The sequence below is a fragment of the Pristiophorus japonicus genome, chromosome 3 (genome assembly GCF_044704955.1).
Source record: "Pristiophorus japonicus isolate sPriJap1 chromosome 3, sPriJap1.hap1, whole genome shotgun sequence".
NCBI lineage: Eukaryota > Metazoa > Chordata > Chondrichthyes > Pristiophoridae > Pristiophorus > Pristiophorus japonicus.
Window position 1 is genome coordinate 67,322,650 of NC_091979.1, and position 18,799 is coordinate 67,341,448.

Sequence of the window (18,799 nt, forward strand, 5' to 3'; positions counted from 1 at the left end):
TCTGTTTAAAATGTACATTCGGCTGTGACTTGTGTTTTACAGAATTTGTAGGAGAGGGAAGCTCTGCCTCATTTACATGATTTTTTAATTCTTAAAGAAAGACTTGGATTTATATCGTGCCTTTCACAACCACCAGACGGTCTCAAAGCACTTTACAGCCAATGAAGTACTTTTGCAGTGCAGTCATTGTTTTAATGTAGGAAAACCTTATTGAGACCTTATCATATCAGAAAATAACAGGCAACACAATCCTGGCACAGAATTGGCTTGCAGCCTTCTTGCACAATCTGCCCTGCCCCACCCCACCCCCACTTTCTCTGCATGCCAGAGTTGTACCATAAAGTCATCCCTTAAATCCTAATCTGACATGGGCAACCATGATCTGGTTCATAATTTTAATAGGGGCAAATGTGTTTTAGTATATAGGATAGGAGTTATCTAAATGTCTCCCTATTTATATATAAAAAAATCTCCAATATATTAAAAGCAGTGAATGTTCTCTGAATTCCAAAGATACTGCATCTGTAGGTGGCTCTATCAATGTTAGGGTACACGACCGCTCAAAGAGAACCAAAAGTGAATCTCCAAGCAGATGTGGCAGGATGGAAAATGTTACTAGAAGCCTGTTTTTATAAAATAATGAATCATGATTATAGAGATGTAAATGGTCAATTGTGAGAATTTAAAAATTAGTGATTTTCTTGCAGCTGCCAGCGAAGGAGGGGCCAATGTGTTTACTGTGTCCTATTTTAAAACCAGTGCTTACCTAGCTCAGTCACCACAGCTTTACAAGCAGATGTGTATTTGCGCTGACTTCGACAAAGTGTTTTGCATTGGACCCGGTAAGTCTTTATTGTTCTGTACTCCCTGTCATTTAGACATTACAATTAAGGGAGGGGATTAGATTGGGTTGGGTAGGAGGATCCTATCGCTGGTGCTGCACATTTATAGTTGGCATTAGATAGTTTAAAACCAAGCCATTTCACTGTTTGAAAAATGGTCGCTATCTTTGTATATTCCATTCAGTATTTTCAGACTGTATAGATGTTATAAAGAACTTCAATTTACAAGCTAGAATTTTATTCTCTGAAACTGAGTTTATTTTGGCTTTACAACTGCACTGGCAGTCACTCATCCACAGTCTTTTACGGCATGCAGATGTACCATATTCTCTTCGTAATTCAATTTATTTTAGATAAAGCTTAACTATTCATTAGGTTGCAATACTATCCATTCACGTATATAAGACAGTATTATAACGCACTTAGTTTTGAATTGTAGAAAATTACAGTTTGCTGTGTTTTTCCACAGTATTCCGAGCTGAAGACTCCAACACACATCGCCACCTGACTGAGTTTGTTGGGCTGGATATTGAGATGGCATTTAATTACCACTATCATGAGGTTGTGACTGAAATTGCTGATACTCTGGTGCAGATTTTCAAGGGTTTAAGAGATAGGTAAAGTCACTTTATTTCTTCTCATGATTGCAGTTTTTTCCTCCTCTCTTTGGGTTATTGCGTGGGAGGATGAAAGTATAATTTGAATATTTGCAAGGGAAAATGTGTTTGTCCGAATGTTTAGTGATGTGCGAACATGATACGGTATACTTGAATGTGATGTTGCCTTCTAACTTACTGAATTACTCAGTGGTAGTACTCTTGTCTCTGAGTCATTCGCTTCAAGCCCTCCGTCGGGTACTTGCGCACAGAATTTAGGCTAAAATTTCAAAGCCAAACTGAGGGAGTGCTGCATTGTCATTGTCTTTCAGATGAGACGTTAAATGAAGGCCTCATCTACCTGTTTCAGGTGGTACTGTTTGAGAAACAGCGCAAGAATTCTCCAGTGTCATTGGCCAACATTTATCCCTTAACCAACATTAACTTGCATTTAGCTCCTTTATTGTACTAAAATGATCCAATGCACTTCACAGGAATGTTATCAAATAAAATTTGACATCAAGTCACATAAGGAGATATTAGGGCAGGAGAGGTAGGTTTTAAGAAGCGTTTTAGAGAAGGAGAGAGTTAGAGAGACGGGGAGGTATACAGAGGGAATTCCACAGTTCTTGGACCTTAGGTTGTTGAAGGCATGGCCACCAATGGTGGAACGATGAAAATCAAGGATGCCCAAGAGGCCAGGATTGGAGGAGTGCAGAGATTTCAAGGGTTATAGGGCTGTCGGAAGTTAAAGATAGGGAGGGTCAACGCCATGGAGGGATTTGAAAACACGGATGAGAATTTTTTAATTGAGGCGTTGCTGGACTGGGACCCAGTGTAGGTCAGCAAGCACAGGTGAACAGGACTTGGTTTGAGTTAGGATATGGCAGCAGAGCTTTGGATGAGATCAAGTTTATGGTGGGTGCAAGGTAGCAAGCCAGCCAGGAGAGAATTGAAATGTTCAAGCTTAGAGGTAACAATGGCATCAATGAGGGTTTCAGCAACAGATGAGCTGTGCTCGGGGTGGAAACGAGCGATGTCTGATTAACTAGTCATACATCTATTGCTTTTTGGGAGACCTTGCTATGTGCAAATTGGATGCCATGTTTGCCTACATAATAATCAGTGACTATGCTTCAAAAGTAATTCATTAGCTGTGAAGCACTTGGGGACATACTACGGATGTAAACGGTGCAATGGCCCCAAGTTTCGGCCTCAGTTGCTCCTGATTTTTAGGAGCAACTGGTGTAGAATGAAGTATCTTAGAAATCGGAATTCTCGGCATTTAGTTTGCTTCAGTTCTAGTCAGTTAGAACAGTTTCACTTTGGAACAGAATTTTTTTTCAAAAGGGGGCGTGTCCGGCCACTTATGCCTGTTTTCAAAGTTTTGGCAGTGAAAACTTACTCCAAACTAACTTAGAATGGAGTACGTGAAGATTTTTGTATGCTCGAAAAAAACCTTGTCTACACTTTAGAAAATCAGGCGTAGAGAACGAGGTGGGGGGGGGCGGGGAACGGGGAGGGAAGTCATTAAATTCTACAAATATTATACAAATAAATCCAACCTGAATAAAAATTTATAAGCAAAGAAAAGATTAAATAAATCATGTTCCTACCTGTGTGAAACATCAGCAGCCTTCGAGCTGCTGTGCTTCAGGCAGGCCTTTCATGTTGGAGACAGGCAGGGGTGTGGCGTCAGTGTCTCAACGGCAGCGGCATCAAGCAGCCTTCGAGCTGAGCTGCGGTGCTTGAGGCAGGCCTTCATTCTCTTCATGGCTGGCTGCGAAGAAGCAACACCGGATGGACTCTAGGCCATTCGGCCATGAGATATCAGCGGCGTCAGTGGCTGGCCGGCAGCTGAAGAATCAGCAGCGGACCGACGTGAGGCCATTCGGCCATGAGATAGCAGCGGCGTCAGTGGCTGGCCGACAGTCGAAGAATCAACACAGGACACACGCAGCTCATTAAGGTTCTTGAGGCCATTCGGCCACGCTTTAGGGGCGGCGTCAGTGGCTCGACGGCAACCAAAGAATCAGCAGCGGACAGACGTGAGGCCATTCGGCCATAGGATATCAGCGGCTGGCCGGCAGCCGAAGAATCAACACCTGACACACGCAGCTCTTTATGGTGCTTGAGGCCATTCGGCCACACTTTGGGGTGGCGTCAGTCACCGAAGATACAGCAGCAGCCTTCGAGCTGTGAGGGGGACTGAGGCCATTTGGACAGGGAGAGGCAGCCACATAGACAGTTTTATACTTAAATTAGCAGAATGGGAGCTGCATTGACAACGCCACGTATTATGCAATGGTTCGCCATCAATTCACTGCATAGGAGAGAATTGATTAGAGCTCACCGCACCAGGAACGTCGTAGCCCGTAGGTTGATGGGCAGGAGACCTTACCCACGTCGACAATATCGAACCAGGCGCTCGTACCTGGACATGAGCAAGGCTGATTGTGTGAAAAGGCTGCGTTTTCGCAAAGAAGTTGTCAGAGATCTGTGATATGATGAGAGCAGATTTGCAGGCCAGAAGCAGAACGCCAACTGCCTTGTCTGTTGAAGTGAAGGTAACAGCTGCACTTTCTTTCTATGCCTCAGGATCGTTTCAGGCTACAACTGGAGATGTGTGTGCCATCTCTCAACGTGGAATACATGCCTGTGTTTACCAGGTCACGGCTGCATTGTATGCGCGAAGGAATGACCATCAATTTCCCAATGACCGCACAAGCGATCCATGAGAGGGCTGTGGGCTTCTTCAGGATTGCCGGCTTCCCAAAGGTACAGGGCTGCATTGATTGTACCCACATAGCCTTGCGAGCACCCGTGGAGGATTCTGAGCAGTACCGAAATAGGAAAGCTTTCCACTCTATCAATGTACAGCTCGTGTGCGACGACAAGCAGCGCATCATGTCAGTCGATGCGAGATACCCTGGCAGCACCCACGATGCGTTCATCCTACGCAACAGCGTTCTATCTGACATGTTTGAGCAGCAGCCAGAAGGGCAGAGCTGGCTACTGCGAAACAAGGGGTATGGCCTGACCACCTGGCTCATGATGCCCCTACGCGTGACACGGACAGAAGCTGACCGTCAATACAACATGGCGCACATTGCAATGCGCAGCATCATTGAGAGGACCATTGGCATATTGAAACAGCAATTCCGATGCCTGGACCATTCCGGAGGACACTTGCAATACTCTCCTCAGATTGTCGGTCATTTCACTGTTGTGTGCTGCATGCTTCATAACTTAGCCATCATGAGGCAGCAGGAGCTGGTAGTGGAACCAGAAGACCCACGTGAGGGTCCAGTGCATGATGATAGTATTACGGAAGATCAGGAAAGCATGCAAGTGCCTGATGCCGAAGCACGAGGTCGGAGGAGGGCTGTCCATCGTGCCCCTTTAACGATTGCTCGAGCTTTGCGCCAGCAGCTCATCCGTGAACGCTTCAACTACTGATGCCTGAGGGCTCTGCGACCACTTTTGCGTATGGACATGTTTATTCTTTGCAGTTGTTCCTACGTTGTGTTGTGTTAATGGAACATGAAACAGTTTTAATGAAAAAATATTTTATTGAAAAGTTAACGTCACTCTAATAAAATATTTGTTGTATCAAACTATACCTTTTAATATGACTCTTGAAGATCACTTAAAAACTTTCAGATCACTTATAAACTTGTAAAGTTACAAAACACTTTTTATGTGAAAAATTTTACACTCTAAGATCACTTACACTTCAAGATCACTTTTTAGATGCAAAATTAAATAATTTACAGAATGTGAGAGCATTTACACTAAGATCACTTGAAAACCCTGAGATCACTTATGTTGTAAAGTTACAAAACTTACAAAACAGTTTCATTGTGAAAAATCTTATACTCTGAAGAACACTTAAACTTCAGAATCACTTTTTAGGTGCAAAATTAAATAAGATACAAAAAATGAGAGAGCATTTACACTATAAGATCACTTAAAAACCATAAGATCCCTTATAAGTACAAAATTTACAAAACAATTTCAATTTGAAAAACGCTACTACAGCTACATCAAGAACAAGAACAAAAGCAGCAAAGAAAGGCTGCAACCATGTCTCATCCATATCTCAGTGAATGTTCACTTCGTCATGGGGGTGTCATTTGATTGGCTGGGCTGTATGCCCTTCTTGCAGCAGCTACCTCAACCAGGCCCACCCTGATGGCCTGTGCCGACACTTGCATGCCCTCCCTGATGGCCTTTGCCGTCATTTGCATGCCCTCCCTGACGGCCTGTGCCATCGATTGCACTCCCTCGGACATTCCCTCCCTAAGTTCCCGTGTCATTACTGCTATTTCTCCCGTCAGGACCGTTAGCTCTTCACCTACTGCACTGACGCCACCGATGAGTGATCGGGTAAGCTCATTGGTCTCCATACCCAATGCCACAACCTGAGTCCGCATGTCTTGCACGCTGCATCTCAGGAGAGCGTGTCTCCAATCTCCTCCTCCTCTGCCTGGGTCTGCCTTGTGGCACCAGTACACTGGTAGGCGCGGGCACGGACGGTGGGATTGCTCGGTGTTGCAAGCGGCACCACTACACAGGGAGGCGCGGGCTGGGACTGTGGGACGCTCTATGTTCCAGACGGCTGAACTGGAGGGAGAGGCTCGGGCTGGAATGGTGGGATGCTCTGTGTTGCAGACAGCAGAACTAGAGGGAGAGGCTCGGGCTGGAATGGTAGGACGCTCAGTGTTCCGGATGACAGCACTCGAGTGCGAGCCGTGGGCTGGGATGTTGGACGAATGGGTGTAAACTGCTCCATGATATCAGCAGCAACACTGGGACCCGAAGCGTCAGAATCAAAACCATAATAGGTAGAACCAGAACCGATGCGAGAGGGAGGCGCAGGCTCGGACAGTAGTGCACTGACTGTAGAATGCTGCATTATACCAGCAGCACCACTGGGACCTGCAACATCGGAAGCGAAACCATGGAAGATGGAACCAAGACCTATGGTAGGGGTTGAAACTCTGATGCCCCTTGATGGGGGCTCATAAACATTAAATTGGAAGCTCTCCCCTGCAGACATTTCAGTCATCACTGCCATCATCCAGTCTGGATCGTCCGCAGCTGGTTGTACTGGTTCTTGTTCTGTACCCTCAGGGTCGTTGTCGTCGTCGTCGTCGTCACCACAGTCAAATGCTTAACAGCAAGGTAGGGGGCCGGATGGGTGGCATGAGTACTCTCACACATAGCAGGCCAGGCAGCAGGTTGATTTAAAGGGCCATGATGCATTTTCAGGATATACCCTCTACCTCGCGTGCAGGCCCAGCTTGTGCTGTACTGATTGCTTTGCTTTTCTCCATGTCCGACTCATCATAGCAGCTACCCTTTGTTCCAAGGGTGTCAGTGGATGCAGATTGGGCATGCCTCCTCCTGTACGAGTTGCCTCCCTTTTGTTGTGGGCCAATTTCTTCTGCAAAGAGTAAAATATAACTTTTTACAGAGTGTGTCAGTCTGCAAGGTGGGACATAAAAGCCAGGTTACAATTACGATTAAATTAAAAATGGGAAATATTACTTACACTAACTACTTGACCAAGGTCGTGCCATTTCTTTTTACACTGGCTTCCAGATCTCCTGGTACCACTGCGCAGTAATCTTCTGCAACTTGGTTCCAGCGTTTCTTCATTTCTTTAGGTGGCACTTTTATGCGACCTCTGTTGCTGGTATCTAGCTCCTGCCATCTCTGCTCAATTACGTTGACGAATATCTCTACTTCCTCATGCAAGAAATTCGTTGTTCTTGGTGGACGTTGATCCATTGCAAAGTTGAATTGGCACTCTTATTTCTCAAAACACACAGTCCTTAATTTGCATGCACCAATGCAGCACCGGTTCTGCAAGTTTAGCAGTGAAAAGCTGAACTCAGATTTCAGCAGGTGATTTATTCAACAGTGCTGCTAAAAGCACTCCCTCACACACAAAGATCACAAAAATTAAATTACAAGCCTTTGAAGGGGACCAAGAAACAAATCTTCACTTTTTCTCCAGTCCTTTTAAAAATGGCCGAGTGCCAATGTTTGTTTGATACTGTGCCGGCACCACGAAGGCTCGTTTAAATTGGACCCGCCCCCCACTACTTACAGAATCGGCGCGAGTGTTTGGCTCCGCCCCCCGCTGAGAAGTGCGCGCCGCGCCAAGCTGAGTTAGAGCTCCAAGGAGCCGGAGAATCTTGGGAGTTTTTTTTTTAGCGCACTTTTAGGCGCGAAGAACAGGCGTCCAGCTCGGAGGTGCGCCGTTTTCGGCGCGGGCCGAAACTTGCGACCAATGTAACTACAAGTTAATTCTTTCTTTACTGTGTTTAAAATTGAGTTGCAAATGCAATCCAAGGAATAAAAGTGGTGTGTTCAGTTTCACACTACATAATGGCCCAGATTTTGCTGGAGCGGGGCATCTCACGTGTGTTCCATTAATTCGACTTGTTTGCCATCAAGGTTGCTGGAATGCAACCTCAGGGAGGGCAATTTGGGACCTTGATGAACAACAGGACAAACACTGTAGCTCCTTAACTGGTGAGATTTAAGGATTGACAGGAAAAAACAGTAAGATCTGAGAAGGAGGGTGAATTAGAGTGGGAGAATTCAATGTTAAATCAGGTACAGAAAGAGAAATAGTGGGAGGGAAAGTTTAGATTGAGAGAGAGAAAAAAGAGGCAAAGGAAAAGTAAAAAAGAATCCACGGTCCTCGCCAACTTTAGTCTGAGGCCGATTGCCGCTAAAAAGAAAGGCCCTGTGAGGGGGTAGAAGAGAAAACACACAAAATTTAAAAAATAAAAAAAACACAAAACATTCACAAGACACTTACCTAGCGAACCGCTGGAAAAGAATTTTAAAAATAACTTACTTTTTTTGCAGGTCTTCATACTTACCGCTGTTTCTGGGGCTGCAACGTCGGTTTTTTTCCGTACAGTATAAGGGTGCGCCGAACAGCCAATTTAAAGCGATGTCGCTTTTTTTGGTGTTGCATGACAGCAGTCTGCTTTTCAGCAGTATTTCAAAACCGCCGGCGCACAACTTTGGCTAATTTAGGTGAACACCTTTTTCCGTCAAAAAAAGCGAAATATTGCCGAAAAAACAGGCGCAAGGCTGGCCAATTTCTAGCTCTCAATGTTTTATATTAAAAAATTATTTTTTTGAAAATTTAAAAAAATGTTTTAATAGTGTTAAACATGAACTTACCTTCATGGGCAGGGGTTTTAATATAAAAATAAGTAATAACATTTTTTTATATCTTTTAAAACTCTTATGCTCTGCTTTTACCAGGCTTAAGAGTTTGAAGGTCATTCGTTGGGCAAGAGTTGGCCAAAAAAACTTTTGACAGATTGCAAGTGCCTGGTCTAGGCGATTGCACTTCGCGGGGTCTTTTCGGGTGCATGCGCACATCAAACACATCCGGAGGGGCCACAATTTATGGCTCTGTTTCCTCTTGCAGCTAAAACTAGCAGCTTAATAACTGAAAGTTAATAGTTCATTGAAAAAGTAAATAAACTTAACTGTAGTCCAAAACTGTGAAATCATTGTAAAGCATTAATTTATTTTAATTTTAAAACTGAACAGGTATCAGACTGATATTCAAACAATAGGTAAACAATACCCCTGTGAACCATTTAAGTTCTTGGAACCAACTTTGAGGCTGGAATTTCCGGAAGCTGTGGCCATGCTGAAGGAAGTTGGTGTGGAAATGGGTGATGAAGAGGATTTGAGGTAAAGATAAGAATTAAACTAGTTTTCCCATTTAAGTTGATTCATGTTAAGAACTTACTTTATATTAATGGTACTGTCGATGGTATTTTAACTGAGAAATTAATAGCCTCAGAAACTAAAACAAGTACTTTGATGTTTTTTTGCACGTCAGTCATTGAATAATCGTCGGCGTAACTAGTCACTGTCTTCTCAACATGGCAATAAAATGCCAACTAAGTTAGTTAGTTCAAAGATAAACCAATTACATTTATCAAGAAATTATTGAAAGAATAAGATATTTGTGATAGTAACTAGTTAACAGGTCACATTTTCCAATGTAATTCCTAGAATAATACAATCCTAAAGGTAGGTGATATTGGAATTAGGCACGCGATGGTAAATATTGATTGTGCTCCATTAATGGTTAGAGTTATAATAGTAAATTAAGATTGTGAGAATATTATTACATTTACTTTACAGCACTCCAAATGAAAAGCTACTGGGTCGCCTGGTGAAGGAAAAGGTAATAGAAATATGATCATTTTATTCTTTGTAAGGAAATTAATGCATTATATTCAAATATTGTTAAGTATTCTGTTAAATCAGAGTACTTCAATAACATCTGAAGTGATCCAGCTATACTTATCACTATCATATCATCAGGTTGCCTCATTACATTCAGTTTGTTGTAGACAGTTGACCATGCATTAGTTAAATATTCATAAAAATTGATGGGAATTTTATAGTTTAAACTTTGTTTCCTCTTGCACCTAAAACTAGCAGCAACAATAACTAAACACATTTTTGTAGCATTAAGGTGAGGTTGTCCTTGATTTATTCAATCCATGTTGTCACTATTCGATAATGCTGTTAATTTCTAGATGTACTTGTTAAGAGTTTTTGTTTTATTCTAAAAAAAAATAGCCTCCCACTATTATTGAAGCAGGAATACGTTATAATATCTTCCTTCTGTGAAATACTAAGTTGTTAACTAACCAGTGATTGTCACTGTTAATTATTATCTGCCTGAAATTATGTTAAACCCAGTTTGCTTCTGAAAGCTTTAAGCTTTCATCTATGTTGTATATCCAGGAATTTTACCCAGACCATTCTCTGGAAGGTTTTTACTTGCTAAATAAATAGAATCAACTGTAAAAATCCAGATCATGGGAGCTTTCCAGGAATAAGAATACCGGGGCCATTTTCTTTCGTTTGTTTGAAAAAAGATGCAAATTAAGAAGTGTTGTGATTACAAAGTTTTTTTTTCCAGGAGCCATGAAAATATTGCTCAGTGTACATGTCCACATTTCTAGTTTATTTTGATGAATAGGCTTTAGCTATGTTTGAACTTGTAATGAATATTACTAGAATTGAGGCTTTTCCCGGCACTCTTATGTTCATGACAACAATAAGGCAGTTTCCATATGCAGGCGCATGCCTTCCATAAACAGGAATTTATACACAACTTGTGCGAATGAGTTAGCAGGATTAACGATCTTTTTTTGGAGTTGCATGTTGAAAAATGCATGGGATGTGCAGCATACATTCCTGATTGTTCCATGCTGACAAACTGTATATTTCAAATTGTATTTATTACTGTAATACAAATTTAGGCAGAAACAAAAAAAATGGTTAAGAGCAATGTGGAAAGATATAGCACCTTTGCCATCATTGAGACATCTCAAGCCACTTCACAGCCAATGAAGTGCTTTTGAAGTGCAGTCACTGTTGTAATGCAGGCAAACACTGCGGCCATTTTGTGCATAGCAAGATCCCACAAACAGCAACAAGATAACTTACCATCTAATTTGTTTTTGGTGACTTTGGTTGAGGGATAAACAAAGGGCAGAACGTGGTTTTTGAATAGTGCCATGGATCTTTTACACCCACCCATCTCATCAAAACCACCTCAGTATTGCACTGAAGTGTCAGGTTAAATTATGTCCTGGAGTGGGGCTTGAACCAATGACACTGATTCAAAGGCAAGGGTGCTGCCACTCAGCCAATTAAAACCATTTTCTGAAATCATATAACAATGTTTTGATATTCTGAAGAGACTCTTTAACTTGGACTCTTTAATCCATCTTTCGGATGAGCCGTTAAACCGAGGCCCCGTCTGCCCTCACAAGGTGGATGTAAAAGATCCCATGGCACTATTTTGAAGAGGAGCAGGAGAGATATCCCCAGTGTCCTGGCCAATATATAGCCCTCAATCAACATAACTGAAACAGATTATCTGGTCATTATCACATTGCTGTTTGTGAGAGCTTGCTGTGCGCAAATTGGCTGCTGCTTTTTCTACATTATAACAGTGACTACACTTCATTGGCTGTAAAGCGCTTTGGGGCATCCGGTGGTCGTGAAAGGCGCTATATAAATGCAAGTCTGTCTGGATATAACCTGGGCATATTTAGCACCATGGAGTTCTGTATTATTGCTGCTAGATGATTAAAACAAGTAAACTAAACTTGTAGCCAAATCCCTATTGTATTTATCCGAATCCGAGAAGCTTCTGGATATAGAACTATCAATCAAACTATATCAAAGACATAATGAAGAAGAAAATGTTTGTATTCTATGTTACAATGAGCAGACTCCTACCAAAATTTGCTAATGTTGACACAATATATACTCAGCTTAGCAGTTAGAGATAATTGCTGCATCTTTAAGCTTGGATTCTACACTACCTATAAATAAAACAATAATTGTCTTTCAAAAGATCCATAATTTGGTTTGCACTGTAAAGCCATTTAGAACATCCTGGGCTAGACTTTCCATCGGGTTCGCCCATTTAACAGCTAAGATTTAGTCCAACGCCCATATTTTAACAAACACCCAACCAAAACATTTAACAACAATTTTAGAATAATCCCCACCCTCCTTATCTGCGGCCACGCTTCTCCTTTCCTTTACCCCACCCCCCTCGTTTTAACCACACCTCTTCTCCTTCCCATACCCAACTCCAAGCTGCCTTGGAGCAGGGCACCTCAAGCACTGCTGCTGCAGATGAATGGATTGGGCTGGAGATGGAGAGGATGTTTCCAGGGAAAAGTCCTCTCGAGTCAGAAGCAAGAGCTTCCTCCTGACCCGCATATGTCATTGGCAATGGCACTAGGGCAACTTTGGGAGCAGTGCCATATTCTGGACCACTGGCTGCCCTCTGTAATCCATGGATTCGGCTATCCTTTCCATCACCGCTACCATCCGCGACATCTCATGCGAGACGATTGCAGTTCGAGTGGCGCGTCCATTGCCTGGAGGAGCTCTCAACCTATGTCGACCTTCGTCCTAGACAGGTTTACCATGTCCACACACACATCTGCCAGTGTTGGAGCAGACCAACCTCCGCGGGGTGGGCGCAGGCATGGAACCACTCTGGGTACCCTGCTGTTAGGTGCTTGGCCCCGCTACCTCTTCGGTTGAAGACGTGGCCACAGGACGAGAGGGCTGCAGGCTCCTCCTCCACCTTCTCACTATCCTCAGTGGATAGGAGGACCTGCAGAAGAACAGGTGAGGGAGGCTCTTGCCTCCTCGCCTCCGGAGACAACCAGGGGATCCTGTGCAGTCTGACAAAACTGGGATGCCTGGGGAACCTGGAAAGCCAGTGCCATCTGGTGACCTAGAAAACATAAATGAGGTTAGTAGAAGAGAAAGGGATGCTAGGGTCACATGAGAATGCTTATGCTATGCAAGCATATGCACGAGGAGCAACACTACTGCTATAAATATACTCTCAGACATCACATATAATTAACATCATGATAGTACACAATCTGCATTGCATTATAATGATATTTCATGATCCCATCATTAATTACATAATATTACATCAATCATATATTATACGGAAATGGCATTAAATTACTTTAAATCACCAATGGTTTATATATTACTCAAGTGGCGCAAGAACGGGTTCAGCACCACCACGGGTGGCCGACCGGTTGTGGACCCTCATCAAAGCCAACGCCCGCTCTTCCAGGTCGGTTAGGGGGTTTATATCTCCTGGCCCGCCACCAGTGCACTGCTATTCGGCACGATTCTTCGAAAGCTTCTTTTGCAAAGATGACGAGCATGGCATAAGATCATTGCCTGGGTACTATTACAGATATGACATCAGATTACTGACAGATATCTTATTATTACTATTACACAACACAACACACACAACAGACAATCCACAATTAGTCATTCCATGCTAATCATTGTCACTGTTAATGTTATATGCTATTATACTTCGCATGCAATTAAATGCATGGTTATATCCATCGTCTGAGAATAACTTGAATAAGATCGAGGCTAGGATTAAATGCATGACATCAAGATTACCAGCCTAACCACAATACATCAGATCTACATTTAAAGTAATCATTGCATCATTACAATTTATTAAATAAATAAATAAATTGAATACTTACTCTGCCGGAACCAACGAGATTGTTCCAACGCTTGTGGCATTGGTTTGGCTTTCACCTCGTGTCGTCGATGATATGATATCTGCGATCTTATATCCAGATTCGTTGATGCATCCTGGGGGATGGTTTCCCACGACCACCCCGGGTCAATTGGGCCCATCTATTCTCCGCTTCAGAGACCAAGGCAGCATTGGCCTCTTCACTGAAGCGCTTTGCACGCCTTCATCCACCCATTTCACCCACTTCACCCACTTCCTCCACTTCTTCACTCTGTTACCTCCTCCATAACTTCAATATTTTCCATTTTGCAAAAAACTCAACAAATATACCAATAACAATACCAAAACTACAATAATCTCTCCACTAGCTTTCTCCTCTCTCTCTATCTCTCTCACTTTCTCCTGCACATGTGCAGATGACCCCTAACCTCCTGAAACGTGGGAAAAGACCGTTGCTATGGGAACCGGCCTTGCACGACTGAATAAATCACCAACGCCCATTTCACATCGCTACGGCTAATGGCCAAATTAAAAAGTGGAAACTAGCGGGTTTTAAAATGGGCGATATTCCAGCGATCACAAAAAAATATAATCGCTAACGCCAGAAATATCGCCCATTTTTGGGCGATCTGGACAGCAATGCAAAGTCGAGCCCCCTATGTTTTACAGATGGGAGAGAATTTCTGATCTAACTTAACATGTCGTGACTTCAAACGTGTGTGTGTATAATATTTTATACGCACATGCACGCGTGTGTCACATCCCTACCAGAAAGCAGTTCACAGAAACTAATTTAAATTTACCAAACTTCGCCTTGCTAAAATTTCAATTGAAAAGTTATAATGGAGAAATATCTCCAAACCTGATGCAGGATGGAGTCAGGGGCTACCATAAGTATATGGCTTTTTTGTCGTAGGTATCCCTGCTGGTGCCACAATAAATAAAATATTGATCTTTGCCATAAAAGTTTAAAGTAACAATAATTCTGCAGTAGCGCACTATTGAAGATGGTTATCTGATCTTGTCCTTAAACAAGCATGTCCTACAAATCTATGCCATATACTTTGTACAGTGCTAAATCAGTAATGAATTGTGAGTAACGTTGTGCCCCGGGTACACTGCAGAAATGAGTAGGTGGTGATTATCATTTTTATTTTTGAATTGATGGAATCATTTTGCTGATGAAAATCGGCTGCCTTAACATGTTTTGGGGCACTGTTGGTACGTATTGCTTTATGCGGAGCTCCTTCATGGTAAACGAGCCAAAGGAGGACAGCGGAAACGTTATAAGGACACCCTCAAAGCCTCGCTGGTAATGTGTGACATCACCACTGACACCTGGGAGATCCTGGCTGCAGACCGCCCGAGATGGAGAAAGTACATCCGGGAGGGCGCTGAGCTCTTCGAGGCTCAACGCAAAGAGCATGAAGAGGCCAAGCGCAGGCAGTGGAAGGAGCGCGCGGCAAACCAGTCCAATCGACCCCTTCCCTCGACAAATGTCTGTCCCACCGGTAACAGGCTCGGTGGCTATCGTATGGGACTGTTCAGCCATCAAAGAACTCACTTTGGGAGTGGAAGCAAGTCCTCCTCAATTCCGAGGGACTGCCTATGATGATGATGATTGCTTTTAGTATGTCAGGATTCCAAAATATCAAAATTACTATTTTAGCTCTAGTTATATTTTATACTTTAATTAAAAGCAATTTATGCACACCCCAAAAAAACTGAGTTGTGATGCAGAAAAGAAAATCAATCAATTTTACTGTTTTTTGTCACAGTATGATACAGACTTCTATATACTTGACAAGTATCCTCTCGCTGTGAGGCCTTTCTATACAATGCCAGACCCACGTGACCCTGTAAGTAAAACTTGTATTTTGGTTTAACTTGCATCATATAACATCATTTAAGCAAAAATAATTACATTTATATATTTTAATGAAAATTTTAAAAATCCCAGAAATACTCCAACTCGTATGATATGTTTATGAGAGGAGAGGAGATTTTATCTGGTGCCCAGAGAATCCATGATCCTCAACTTCTAACTGACCGAGCACTCCATCTTGAGATAGGTATGTGTATATAATTTTTTTTAAATGTTATGCCCGCATGATTTCAGATTTTGGTATTCCTTGTCTGGATCTGTTTCAAAAATGTAATCAGGCACAAAGGCCTAGAAATTAGATCACGCCAGGTTAGGTCAGTGGCAGGACTATGGCATATTGATCCGCTGGCCTCATTTGTTTATTACTGACGAACTGCAGGCACCAGTTGGCCAGGTTCAGGAGGGGGAGCGGTGGAGCAGCAAGATCGATCGGCTCAGGCCCCAGTTGGGAACTGAAAACAAACGAGACTAGTTGGCCCAAAGAGATGGGAGGTTTTTTTCTTTGTGGACTTGTTGGTCAAAAATACATAACTTATCCAACACATTACTGTTGCCATTTTACTTGGTATTTTCAGCTGTGATGTGATCGATAGATTTTTTTTTAAATTCTGATTTATATATTGAAATCTTTTTTTACATTTTTATACAGATGTAGAAAAGATAAAATCATATATTGATTCCTTCCGTTTTGGTGCTCCTCCACATGCAGGTGGTGGTATAGGTAACGTATTGTTTCTGCTCCTGGCAAATTACACGTGCTTCCCAGTAGATTTAAATGTGTAATTCCATAAATCTTTTTTTTTTCTTTTTCTTAACCTTTAGGTTTGGAACGTGTCACCATGTTGTACCTGGGTTTGCACAATATACGTCAGACATCTATGTTCCCCCGTGACCCCAAGCGGCTAACTCCCTGAACAGGCCCAAAGGCTCTCAAAATCTGTTGATCTACATAATGTCTTTGCATAAATGATCAGTAATAAATACTAATAAGTGCCAAAATTACAGCTTTTCCACGGTACAATTAGGTTGCTATAGTCACATTTGATGAGAGTTTTGAAATAAAAAATGCTTCTTAAATTATTAGACTGAAATTCAAATTCTGTAAAGAAAACACAGCTCCACTTGACCATTTCTAATGTAATTATTTACAAGAAGACCACAGAAAGTTTATGCTCATTGTAATACATAGAGTAATGTGTACAGGCCTGTGGGAATTTACAAGGTGGTTTGCAAAATTGAAGTGGTAGATCAAAGTAAGAGAATTACAAGGTGGTGAAATAGTAACATACTATGGTAGCAAATTTTAAATTTTAATAAATTCTAGACTCAACAAATTGCAATAAATTGAATGATTAATAACTTAAAAATGTAAAGTGGTTTTCTATCATACTGCGTTATGTATTAAATCTAATTAACAGCTAATACATTTCCAGAATTTATGAATGGGTGTTGGTGTTTTTTCTCCTTACTGTTGTCACATCCTCCATGTTATGGTCCATGTCTCTGAGCCATACAGGAGGTATTACTGTAGACCATGAGCTTGGTGGTGGATTTGAGGGCCTGGTCTTCAAACACTCTTTTCCGAAGGCTGCGCTGGCGCACTGGAGGCGGTGTTGAATCTCGTCGTCAATGTCTGCTTTTGTTGATAAGAGGCTCCTGAGGTATGGGAAATGGTCTACTGTACATGGACTATGATGATATAGAATTGGTTTGCCCACTGCAGCTGAAGAATTTCTTGGCTGGGGGTGCGTTCAACATTTAGCCTGCTGCATTTTACTTGCCCTACTGAATGCAGTTAGTCCCCGTTACAAATTTTGGATCTGTACTAGATATTCTCTTTGCTTCACCAACACAGGTCATCCTGTAAACAAAACACTATGTTCCCTAGCATCTGGAGAATACCTTTATTGTCCAATATCTAATTCTATAATAGCATGACCCGGGGCTATAACAATAAGAGCCCTGGGGTCTTAACAGTATGACAAGACCAATTGTAAAACAGGCTATTTAACATGGAATGCTTGAACAAACAAATTAATGTTTTTACAGCAAAACTTTATTGCTCCTTGTTACATCAAAAATAATAAATTATGCAAATACCTGATAGGGACCTAGCTTTACTTTACAAGTCAGTATATGCTGAACTGACTGGCAAAACTTTAGAATAGGTGTTCTCTGAATCATTGTTTCAAATTCAAACTGCTGTAGACTGTTTTCTTCAGTTCTCGGTATCAAGGGTTGATTCAGATGCCACCATCAAAGTTGCCACCTAAAATAAGCACGCAATTCCTGATGACGACCGGCATGCGCACTTCCAGTTTTTGCAATCACTCTGAAATAGGAAACATCTGCTCTCTCTCTTTCTCCCCCGCCCCGCCGCCTCAGCTCCACATACAATTATACAACAGGACACCTCAACAAAGCCACCTGCTGGCCTAAAAAAACGTAACCAATCCAACAACACAGATGTAAGTATCTGCGGAGATATTAGAATGTGTTAATGTCCCTCCCATTGTCTCAAACTGATGGGTAACAGTTTTAATGACTATTGCACTTCCTTCAAGCAAAGCCATTAAAGTCGCTAGCCACCCTTTGGGCTCAAGTTTCGGCCTAAGTTGCTCCTCTTTTTTTGGAGCAACTAGTTTAGAATGGAGCATCTTAGAAATTGCAATTCTCAGCATTTAGTTTGCTCCAGTTCCAGTGAGTTAGAATAGTTTCATTTTAGAACGGATTTTTTTTTCAAAAGGGAGCCAGCCACTTACACCTGTTTTGAAAGTTTAGGCAGCAAAAACTTACTCCAAACTAACTTAGAATGGAATAAGTGTAGATTTTTGTACGCTCAGAAAAACCTTGCCTACACTTTAGAAATTAGGCGTAGGGAACGAGAGATGGGTGGGGTGGGGGGGGGGGGGAGGAGGGAAGTTTACAAACAAGAAACACATCACTTTTACAAATAAAGAGCCATCATCAATAATAAATGATCAATAAATCAACCAATAAATCAATCAAAAAAATTTTTAAAAATAAAATCAAACAAAAAACTTTTTTTTTTTAAATAATAAAAAAATCTATCAATAAATAAAAAATTAAGTTTCTACTCACCTACTGCAGCACCGGGAGCCCTCCAACAGCATGCTGGGATGGGGGTCCCCCAGGAGATTGCGGGCGCCGCCGACGCCAATTCAGGCGGGGCCCGCACCCAGGAGATGACTGGACGCCGCCGAGGACTTCGGGCGGGGCCCACCCCCCAGCGAGATGTCGGGCGGGCAGGCCCCGACGATGCCGACACCACTTGGGGCAGGGCCCGCACCCAGGAGATCAGCAATCAATCAGCAGAAATCAAGCGCAG

General features: G+C 42.3%; 1 protein-coding gene across 1 annotated transcript in view; it reads left to right on the forward strand.

Moving 5' to 3' along the window:
* Nucleotides 1-16,889, forward strand: part of dars1 (aspartyl-tRNA synthetase 1) — an 80,092-nt gene extending 63,203 nt beyond the window's left edge. Inside the window, exons 11-18 of the mRNA XM_070875393.1 lie at nucleotides 708-842; nucleotides 1,312-1,459; nucleotides 9,029-9,175; nucleotides 9,635-9,677; nucleotides 15,344-15,424; nucleotides 15,526-15,637; nucleotides 16,100-16,171; nucleotides 16,273-16,889. Of these exons, the coding sequence (XP_070731494.1) occupies nucleotides 708-842; nucleotides 1,312-1,459; nucleotides 9,029-9,175; nucleotides 9,635-9,677; nucleotides 15,344-15,424; nucleotides 15,526-15,637; nucleotides 16,100-16,171; nucleotides 16,273-16,364 (830 nt within the window). The 3' untranslated portion in view covers nucleotides 16,365-16,889. The remainder of the gene's footprint in view (nucleotides 1-707; nucleotides 843-1,311; nucleotides 1,460-9,028; nucleotides 9,176-9,634; nucleotides 9,678-15,343; nucleotides 15,425-15,525; nucleotides 15,638-16,099; nucleotides 16,172-16,272) is intronic.
* The last annotated feature ends 1,910 nt before the right edge of the window (nucleotides 16,890-18,799 follow it).